Raw genomic sequence first — 11,020 nt, 5'->3', positions numbered from 1 at the left:
TTGTTGTGGTTTTGTCACTGAAGCATTCATTCAGCTTTTAAACTTTTTGAAGTTGAAAACAAGTCAAGGTTATGTTTGTCCTTAATAATTCAGCAACGGTGCCAGCTCAGCATATTGTCTTTTTCTTCTCTAGTCATTCTGGTTTATTAAAAAGAAACACTGACGACAGATAGAAAGGTGAAGGAGGCTGTGCCTTTCTGCTTTAACTCCTGCCAGGCACTGACTCCTTCCCCAGGAACTCCCATAGATTTGTGCTGTTCACAATACCTTTGCCCCAGCGATGTCATCTCTGTCCTGGGCAGGGAAAGTTGGCAGCAAGTCAAGACTTAGATGTGCTCCTTTCTGAGGACCACGTCTTTTTTTCTGAATAGGAGCTTTTTCTGTTTCAGTGGAATATTACTCAGAATCCTTCAGTAAGTCTGTCTCAGCCGTACTTTATTTTGACTTTGGTTATGAGGTTGTGGGTTTCTTTTTTTGGTGGGCTTTTTTTTTTAAATAGAGATGCAGAAGATCATTAACTCTTCTAGAACCAAAGAAGCTTGCAGTAAAAGAGGTTTTTGGTTCTCTTGAAAAGTAAATCTACATCAGGACCTAGTTCTGCCACATGCTAATGTATATGTTGCTTCATTAGCAATGCCATTCCTTTCCAGGGGATCTGCTTTCCAGTGGTGGTATTGTCACTGTGAATCAGAATAGATGAACACAATTTTATAAATCTGGGAGAACTGAGAGCACACAGTGAAGCTCATGTTGTGTAACTCCCATCTCCAGTGTCCCTGAGCACAGACCAGCATTGTGCATGATTCACACACGCAGACTTGGCAAGCAACCTGAAACATCATCTGCTGCTTCTGTCCTAGCTCCTCAGCTTTGTCCGTGCACCTCCATTTTGTCATGGTTTGTCATCTCCAGGTCCCATCCCCAGCTCTCTGCAGGCCAGAAGCTACACACTAGTTCTACGGGAATAAATGGAGGGCTTAAGTCAGATCCACCAAACTGTTTAATATGGGATGAGCCTGAGGATTTGAGATTTGGCTTCCATAGGCATAATATTTTGCAGTATTTGACATGAGTCCTTCCTGGAGACGGTGGGAATAGGAGTCTCTTTAGGCAGAGGAGGTAAAAATAACATTTACATTCCTGTTATTAAAAATGAGAAGGGTGAGAGCAAGAGAGCAGGAACGTTGGTGGTTGTTAATATAGTTCCATCAGGGGTAGTAATTCATTTTAGAGCATAGTATTTATTTGTGTTGAATACCTGTTTCTGGAAGAACTTCATTCTCGTGTGTGTGCGTGTGCTGTGTCTGAAGCCTGTGTCCCGTTTTCCCTTCCTGCCACTGAACAACCGAAAAAAGCTGAGGAAGGCAGCATCTTGACACTGTGGTTTCACTCTGATGTTGTATTGCAGGAATGGCCTCGCATGTGCAAGTTTTCTCTCCTCACACCCTTCAGTCAAGTGCCTTCTGTAGCGTGAAGAAACTGAAAGTGGAGCCGAGTTCGAACTGGGATATGACTGGGTACGGCACACACAGCAAAGTCTACAGCCAGAGCAAGAACGTGCAGTCCTCCCAAGCAGCCGCCGCAGCAGCCGTCAACGCCTCCCTCCAGATCCCCAATCCGAGCATCCCTTACGAGCAGACCATCATCTTCCCAGCAAGCACGGGGCACATTGTGGTGACATCCGCCAACAGCACTTCAGGTGTGGTTGCAGTGTCTGGGCAAACACTGGGCGGGCCACACAACCTGATGCGTCGCAGCACTGTGAGCCTTCTGGACACCTACCAAAAATGTGGACTTAAGCGCAAGAGTGAGGAGATTGAGAACACGAGCAGCGTGCAGATCATTGAAGAGCATCCGCCAATGATTCAGAACAATGCCAGTGGGGCCACCGTAGCCACCGCCACCACCTCTACGGCCACCTCCAAAAACAGTGGCTCCAACAGCGAAGGGGATTACCAGCTGGTGCAACATGAGGTGCTCTGTTCCATGACCAACACATACGAAGTGTTAGAGTTTCTTGGCCGTGGAACCTTCGGACAAGTAGTCAAATGCTGGAAACGTGGCACTAATGAGATTGTGGCCATCAAGATCTTAAAGAACCATCCCTCCTATGCCCGGCAAGGCCAGATAGAAGTGAGCATCCTGGCTCGTCTGAGCACCGAAAGTGCAGATGACTACAACTTTGTCCGTGCGTACGAGTGCTTCCAGCACAAGAATCACACGTGCTTGGTCTTTGAAATGTTGGAGCAGAACCTCTATGACTTCCTAAAACAAAACAAATTCAGTCCGTTGCCCCTTAAGTACATTCGACCAATTCTCCAGCAGGTAGCAACTGCCCTAATGAAGCTGAAAAGCTTGGGACTGATTCATGCTGATCTCAAACCGGAGAACATCATGTTGGTAGACCCATCCCGACAGCCATATAGGGTCAAGGTCATAGACTTTGGTTCAGCTAGCCATGTGTCGAAAGCTGTGTGTTCCACCTACCTTCAATCCAGATACTACAGGTAAGAGACTGGGCCCATGTAGTGTTCCCAGGAGAAGTATTTTACTTATTGGAATTTTCCTACATTCCTGCAAATGAAAGAGAGTCATCCCTTAATCCTAATCTGGGATGGTTCTTCCCGTGGCTTGTTGGTGGTAGGAAGAAATGGTATCCTAACCTCTTGGAGTTTGCTTGCATTGAAAAACCATTGCAAATTTGTAAATGACGATAAAATCTTGTAAAAACAGACTTTGCCAGTTACGATTTAGAAAGCCTTCCACCTCTGTCAGTACTTTGTTACCTCTGAGGCAATTTCCAGAAGAGAGGATGTACCTAAAGAGTCCATGTTTCCATTCCAAGTCAATGCAAGTACGTTTTTGGTTTTGAAAAGATCCTAACCTAAACAATCAATCCATATTTCAGATATGCCTTCCAGTTTTTACTCATATGTGAATCTAGGGACTTTGCAATAATGAGGTTGGCCCATGGGTAAACTGTGCTGATGCTTTCTTAAGGAGCTGTGTCTGAATGTCAGAGGTTGTGGATCTTACTAGAGTCAATGGGAGGATTCTGGCTGGCTCCTGTTGGCTCTACTCCAGGCCAGTGGTCAGCCTGGCCAGGCTAAAAACATCTTTCTCCATGTGGGAAGCTGTTGGTAGAGATGAGTGAGTATTGTGAGTAATTTGTTGTTGGATTGAGGACCTATTGCAGACTGTCGATTCTCATTCACAGGGCTTTTAGCTATGGGTATGCTATGTGCTAGGATGGAATTCTGACCTCCACATAGGTGTGCCCAAAGTGAAACGTGTGAACCAGCTGAATCCCTCTCCGGTCTGTTGAATGGTTTCAGCAAAGCAGTCTCTTTTCATAACCTCTGGAAGGTCATCTGTTTTGACTCCAAGACACAAAGTCTTTCTATGGATGTTCTCCTCAGACCCTCTTTTTGGTAACAGTCAGCTTGATTCAACATCCTGAGGACCAAGAAAAGCAGTTCTACTGGTACCTCAGGGGTGAGGGGAAGAAGAATTTGTCTTCAGATGACAGCTGAATTTAGAAATGTTCAGGCCATGTTTTTGTCGTTGTAATTCTGTGAAACAGGCAAAGAGTTTTCCTCTTTTCCATTTTTCATGTGATCCTTCCTGATGACTGATTTAATGAAAATCAGTCCTGGCAGCATCTACGGCTCATCAGAGGGGTTACAGAAAAGCAGAGGGTAGTTGCTCTGTTTGTAAATAGGAAATAAATCTGTCTTATACATGAGGAGGTCTAGAGATGACACAAAAAAAAAAGTGAGTTGATCAGAGATCCTTTTCTACTTCATAAACAGTGGCAAAGCCTACCTGAGCTCTGAGCTTGGGAAGAGTTAATTTTCACAGGAACAGGAACTTTGACTGTGTAGCACTGTAGCAGCTGATTTTTATCTGCTTGTCCTTTGCTCTGAAGGAGGCCAGAAAAAATCCCCAACCCTAGTTTATACCTCCAAAGAGGCTTATTAAATGAAATATTCTACCTGATGACAGTCCCATCCTCCAGGAGAGACATGTTTCTGTGGTAAATATGCAAAAGCTTTTAGGGTTGCAATTACCTGGCAGACTAGAAGGAAAAGAAAAAAAAAAAGATAATACAGGCATTTTGTTGTTGAGTTATCTGTGATTCTGCATTAGCAGCCTAGGTCCCTAGCTGAAAGACAGAAGGGGCAGCCAAAATGAAATATGTGACAGAAAGCAGAAATGAAAGAGAAAAATGGTTCATTCTCAGCGACAAACAAGGAATATTTTTGTGGCAGTCTCTGGGGAGGAAAAGGCTTGATAAAATTTGCTTTTCATATTTTAAATGTTATTCCTGCCCAGTCTGAAGTTGCAGCTTGTTAGATAATAAGTTCTGTCTGTCTAATTCCTCCCTTGTTTTCCATGCCTGAATTGATGGGAGGAGGGGGAAAGGGGCAGCAGCTCACCGGGGAAAAAAAAAGAAAAAGAAAAATCTCATTGGATTGAATTACATCAGCAGGGGGCTGCTGATGAAGCTAAATTCAAGTCATGAGGAAAATTTATATTCTTCTTCATTTTCCGATGGGGAAAAATACAGCACAGAGCAAAGACCCGTTCCACTCCAAAGAGAAGGAACTTCCGTACTAGAGAAAACACTGGGCTTTATAAAGATTTCATGTGTCTTCCATTTAATTTACGCTTGTTTTGCTTGCTAGAGTATAAAAGACAAGGGGATGACTTTAAGAAATGGCACATTTAAGCTGAACATGAAGGAAAAGCTTCCTCAGAGTAAAACCTCTCAGACTCTAAGCAGGCATGCCAAAGAAGTGACAGAAGCCCTGTGCCCCGTGCATTTATGGAAAGACGAGGCAGAGCGCTGGGGAATATAATGTAGAGGTCATCTTTCAGATAGAGATTTTTTATCATGGCCTTTTGGGAGCAAATTCCCAAGTCTTCCCCATATTTTATTAACTACTTGGTTTTTATTTTCCCGCTTTTTGTTTTGTTTTGTTTCACACTACTCTCAAGAATGTGATCGCCAAATCCTTTCAAGTGAGGAGAGTTGTGTGGGATCCTGCTCATTCTCAGAGCAATATGAGGCCTTTCCTTTTCCTATAAATGGAATTTTCTTCTCCTGGAGCTGGAAGCAGAAGTGTCTTTAAACAATGTTCTTTCTTGACCTGATTCTGCATAGCCCAGCCTAAGTTAAGACAGTCCCACGGCTGCTTTCAGACTTTACATGAGCCATTTGCTGTTGCTGCCAGGTAACATGCTCTGAAGATGAACCTGATTCATCTCAGCTTCTCTGTGAGAGGAGTAGTGGGCAGGGTTGGTGTTGGGCTGCTCGTGCAGCTCATGATGGCCCGCTAAGCGCCCCAACGTCAGCAGCGTTTCTATCCCACCAGGGATATTACTGTCAGGCTAAGCCAGTGCTCTCCAGAAGGTTCGTGATGGCGTTGGGATGGCAGGGTGTGACAGAAGGTAACAAAAATGGTCATCAAAATGCTTAGAAAAACTTAGCTCCTATCCCTCTTAGAGGACGTAGCTTCCTCCAGGCTTGATCTGTTGCTATAACCGATATCCCGGAGATTTTTCTCCCTTGCTCCTGACTGTCGAAGGGCCTGAGAGAGGCAGGACACACCAGGCCAAGGTGGACCTTTCAGGACTGCCCCCACACTTCTCGCTGCTGACAGTCCTTCTCTGGGAGGGCAGCACCATCCCATCCGTGCTGCCTGTTCCAGGCCACCAGCCACAGCCTGGTGGGGTGCAGGGGACAGACGCACCCCGTGTCCTGCCTCTGTGTCTGCTCCTAAGAAGCTATCACAGCCACTGTAAAAACTTAAAGCTCCCAGTTCTGAGTCCTTTACTAAAGGGGAATGACCCCAGAGCAGGCTGGGAGCCAGGGGTGGCATCTTCTGACCCACAAGGCCCACGCTGCCATGGCGTCATCTCCAGCTCTGATGGCACTGTCACGCTCACATCGCTCCCCCCACTCCCCGCCAGCACTGGTGGGCCTGCCCATCCTGATTTCATCAGGCCACTCCTTGCACTGCTGCTCCGGCCCAGTCAGAGATTTTGTCAGTACTGTGGTTAGAATTGTCATCTAAAAAGGGGTGTGCTGTGCAGAGGACCAGCCTCCCTCCTGCCACTCATCTTCAGCCTGTGGTGCAAAACTTGTGGTGGCACCTAGCGTTTCTCAGGTAGCAACCTTAGACTGCACGTTTAGGACCTGGCTGGTGGCCATCCAAGCGTTCTCCCTTGCTTAGGATGCCAGTCCCAGCTCACCCCCCAGTCACTGTAGTCCTTTGTCCTGTCAGTTATCACCAGCTAAGCCATCCAGGGCCTGATCAGTGACCCTTCATGAAGGTACATGGGGACACAGCCACAGGCTGAAGGTGCCTGGGTGAGGATCAAAGCTGCTGCTGAAGGGCTGCTCCGCCCAGCTCTCAGTGCAGGAGAGGGGCTTTGCAGCTGGCAGTTTTAACCAGACACACTTAGGCTAAAAGTAAAGTCCTGCTCACGGAGCATCTGATCAAAAAGCTGTGATAGCTGCTGCAGCATGAAGTATCTTCATGGGATTTTGTTTTTTCCTTTTCTGTTTTGTGCTGCAGTTTGAAGGGGAGATCACTGAGGTAGTCTTTCTGGCCACCATTTTGCAGGAAGTCAGAAGGGGGAATGACCAGAGAGATCCCTTCTGGGTTGATAATCCATGTACAGACAGCTTCCTGGGGAAACCCGAATCCTGCAGGGCTCAGGCTGCAACAGACACACCCTCTGTTAAAACCCACATTCACACACCCAGGTGGAAGAGGGGTAACTACCCTCTGGAAGAGGGAGTGGTTGTGGTGGTGGATAGAGCTGCGATCCTCCTTTGCTGGAACCAGAGCAATTCCCTGGTGGTAGCACTGGGATGTTTCGTGCAGGAGGGCTTTTCCTCAGGGCACTACCACTGTGCTACCTTGCTCTCTTGGCTTTTCTTTGCTGCTCAGCTGATATAGCTGCTGTGTTGCACTCCAGGGATGATAGCATTTCACTAATTAATGGTGTAATCACCTTATGAGGTTTAAGTCTTTCGGAATTTGCAAAATATTGCAGATACAAAAAAATGGCTGTCCCCCCTGCGCTATTAACAGATAAATGCAGGTTTGGTTCCTTGTTTTCAAAAGGCTTTGGTATGTGGCGTGTCTGGCTTGGGTTGAGATGTGTGCTTTGTAGGTAAGTGGCCTTTGATGAAATGTTTGGATAGCAGAGAATGAAGCTGAGTATCAGCTTGAAGAGGTGTTTATCAGTCTAGTTTCAGACACTGCAAGAAAATATGCAGGCATAAAGGCCTACGTGCATGTTGTCAGCTGCCCGTGCAGGGTATATAGTGAGGCTATGTGCAGCTGTGGTTTTTAACTCTCTGTACACGGTTCACCGGGTGAGTGCGGGTCCTGAGGGATACAGGGGGCTAAACTGGATCCCTTTTGCCACACATGGACATTGTGCCGTGACAGGTCCTCTAGCCCTGCTAACAGGGAGCCAAAGCAAGGTAGATTCCCGAGCAGTGTCACAACCTCTTCCCTATCAGGTGGCTCAGGATATGTGTCATTCCAGCCAAAATTGCCCTTTAAATGAAGCAGTAGTACTGGCAGCAGGGATAGGCTATGCTTATTAGTTTACTCACTGAGTTGGCGTCTGTTATGTCCTTGTATAACAGTGTTAGTGCACTTACATTTCAAAATCTTCTGCCGCTCTGGACTTGCAAAAACATCTCTATCTCAGACTTGACTACGTTTACAGCTGTGGGAGCCTCATTGCTCTGCCAGGCTGTTTCAGTCCTACCTGCAACATTCACTGCTTTTCTGACTCTGCCTCTCCCAGGTAAAGAGCAGGATAGCTAGATGGTTTGAGAAGGAAAGTTTGTTCTGGGGACTAGAGCGAAACCACCAAGTTCATTGCTGAAGCCTAAGCGTGATTTCTTTTAGTGATGATCATGCCTGGTAGGTTTTCAAAACAGAGAATACATTGCAGTAGACTTCTGGGGAAAGAAGACTTCAAGCTATACTATTTTAAGCAGTTGTTCATTTCTTTCCCAAGGACACTTGGAGTTTGGAGTTGTTTTTTTCAGAACCAAAATTCAGCAGAATTTTTTTTTCAAAACCAACACCAGGATTAATTGAATCTCAGTTTCGTTGTACCCAGACCACTGAATCTTGGAAGGCAACAGACATTCAGCTGAAAGCTTCTGGCTTTGTGCCTTCTCTGTAATAGTCAGGCCAGGTTGGTTTTTGGTTTTACAAAACTCAAGCAAAAATAGTTCTTTGCCAAGTTCCTTTGTGTATAAATCACCTCGGAGCAGGGATGGTAAACCAGCGTTGTGCCTGCGGTGCAGCCAACAGAAGATACATGCTGCATATTCCAAAATAACTCCCTTTCTAGGGTCTAATTTAAAACAGAAAAGCCTATATTTGAGCCTAAACAATCTCCTCAGACCGGAGTCTCCCTAGGGTTTTCTCTGCTGAAACCTTCTTACCATTTCCCTAGGTGTTTTTCATTTTGCTCTGAGCGGACACGCCAGCTCCTCCTTTATCTTGTCAAAGTTAGTGATCTGCCCCTTTCCCTGTGACGCCACCGTAGCATCTCCCTGCCTGGCTCCAGCACATGATGTTGGCCTCGCTCTGAGAGGAGCCCTGCATCCCTATATGGGATCAGAAAGGCCGTCATGGGAGGGCTTTGTCTTATTTATTAACCGAGTGTGTAAAATATGCCCAGTTATGTGCCCTGGGGCCCAAGAATATTTGTAACAAAGGGCTTTCTCCAGCAAAGAGAAGTCATCAGTAGCCTGAGAAGGGGGGGGAGAAATCTTGTGCTGCTTCCTTTTGGCTCATCCATGTCTGAATGGCAGAAAATCAAGTATCTCCACTGAGTGCTGAGCCAGTCTCTTCTGTCCCTGCTTCTCTCTGAAAATAGCTCCTCTATATGTCAAAGACAGAGGAGTGACAGTAGTTATTCCTTCTGCAGGTCTCAGTTTTGTCTTGGTGGCTGGAAAGGAAGGAACCTGTTCCTCCACAGGCAGAGCTCAATCCGTTAGGGGTGTTGTAGATCAGAGAGTAGTCCATGGAAGGCAGACAGAGGCAGGCACCAGGGTCAGGAACAATGGTTTTCCATCAGTTGGTGCCACCCCACAGGTGACAGCCTCTGGTCCTCACCAGTCAAGTGTAGTTGCAAAACATCTGCCATAGTCCCGTGAGGTGAAACACCACAGGGAACTGGTTGGCAAAGCCCCACTAAGCACAGATGAACAACAACAAAAAATTAAATAAAAATATTTTTGGCTGCCACATTCACCATTAATTGTTGGAACAACCAGAGACCCTAAAGACACCCTACAGTCTGGGCTTTGGGCCACCTGTTAACCATACCCTGTCATTCTTGCATTGCTTTTCCCTTGTTCGTCACTGCTAAGAGACACTTGCATGAAAAAGGGTGTTTGTTTCTTAGGAGTCCCAATTTCCAGCGGCTTTTCTTCACTGTCTGAAGCGACAGTCTCCCTTAGATGTGGAAAAGGGATAGGATGGCCAGTGCAACAAATGCAAGCGGCCTCAGGTGAGGGGATGAGCACTGACAGCAGGTGAATGGCTAAAGAAAGATCCTGCTTTCAGGAAGATGGCAGTTGTTCGAAAGAGCATGCAAAACATGGGGAAGAGAAGGTAAATGCAAATTTGCTTCTAAAATAAAGAGTGTTTTCCCAAGACTGCCGCAGCTCTTAAAGTGTCAGTGATGGCCATAGAGCGAAAGCCAGCCCTCTGGATGCAGGCAGCCCCAGGCACCCTCAGTGGTGCTGCCCACAGCCCGGGCAGGGAGCAGGAGCAAAGCCAAGGCAGTGGGGCTGCTGAGCTGGACCCAGAGGTTGACCACCAGCTCTGACATAGGTGTCCTGCTCATGCTAGAGAAGCTCACTTCACCCTTCTCCACATTAGCTCCAGAGGGACATGATTTTGGAGCACAGTGCTCATCTTCCCCACCACCCCCTCTACTTTGTAACTTTGCCATTTAAGCACACCTTCCGTCCGTGGGAATTCACGCTCCCCAGCACCCCTCAATCCCACCTCTGGGGCTGACCTCCCCAAAAGCAACACTTGCTGGTTTGGAGACAAATATGTTTCAAATAGGGTTGAGCTGCAGTTCTCATGTTCTTTTGAGAGGGCTTGCGGAGAGGAGGTAGGGTGCAAACACACTTGTAACCAGCCTGCGTGCTACCACCTAAAGTCATCCGGGAACTCCTGACATAAACATCCATGAACCTTTTTCTTCTAAACCCAGCACTGAATCCTAAACTGAACCCTGCCTGCTCTACACTTGTTGCCAGCGTTGTTTCAGTAACGCTGGGAGGATCCCTGAGAGGCTCGGAGTACCAGTCTACCCACGTGCAGGTTGTCCACAGGTGTCTCTAGGTTTCGGGGTTTTTTTGGCGTTTTTTTTTCTTCTGCTACTCTTTCTCTCACATCATCATCAAAACAAGCCTGTCACAGGATTTCCTGTTGTCTATTTTTCTTCTTTTGAGCTTTATAAGCACAGTAAGTCTCTTTAAGGCTGCAGCCTGGTGCAATGATGTGAAAGATCAAGGTCACTCTTGTATTTACTGTACCAGGGCAGGTCTGAAACAGCTACAAATGGCTAGCTTGTTTTACTTAAAAGGAGCTATTTACTTAAGAGAAATCAAAACCCTCCTGTTGCAGCTATTGGCTGTAGCGCTTCAGACTCCATCTCTGTAGTACATAAAAGACATACTGTCTTTGGGTGAAGATACCTGTGCTTAGGCTAGGGGCTGGGAAATAACCTAGCTCAGTATGGTGACAAGCAATGCCTTCTGCAGCGATACTTGTGAGTGACGATACAATTAGTGGGACTAGAACACGGGGTGGCTGCAATCAGAGTCCCCTGTTTGCATGTATATAAAGCACATAAAGTTTGGTCTCTGCTCGTAGTTGCTTACTTCTGTGGTTTTGTGTTTGTTCTCCTTTCTCTCCTCCCACTCAAGTCATTTCCTTGCCAAGAGCAAAGG

The 11,020-nt window shown here is 46.5% G+C and overlaps 1 protein-coding gene across 1 annotated transcript in view; it reads left to right on the top strand.

Moving 5' to 3' along the window:
- The first annotated feature begins 1,410 nt into the window (after positions 1–1,410).
- Positions 1,411–11,020, top strand: part of HIPK2 (homeodomain interacting protein kinase 2) — an 88,650-nt gene continuing 79,040 nt past the window's right edge. The window contains exon 1 of the mRNA XM_009866148.1: positions 1,411–2,507. Coding sequence (XP_009864450.1) covers positions 1,411–2,507 — 1,097 coding nt within the window. The remainder of the gene's footprint in view (positions 2,508–11,020) is intronic.

Source organism: Apaloderma vittatum, unplaced genomic scaffold (assembly GCF_000703405.1).
Source record: "Apaloderma vittatum isolate BGI_N311 unplaced genomic scaffold, ASM70340v1 scaffold3463, whole genome shotgun sequence".
In the NCBI taxonomy this organism is placed as follows: Eukaryota; Metazoa; Chordata; class Aves; order Trogoniformes; family Trogonidae; genus Apaloderma; species Apaloderma vittatum.
Note: the sequence above shows the minus strand (reverse complement) of the source record. Positions and strands in the feature narration are given on the sequence as shown.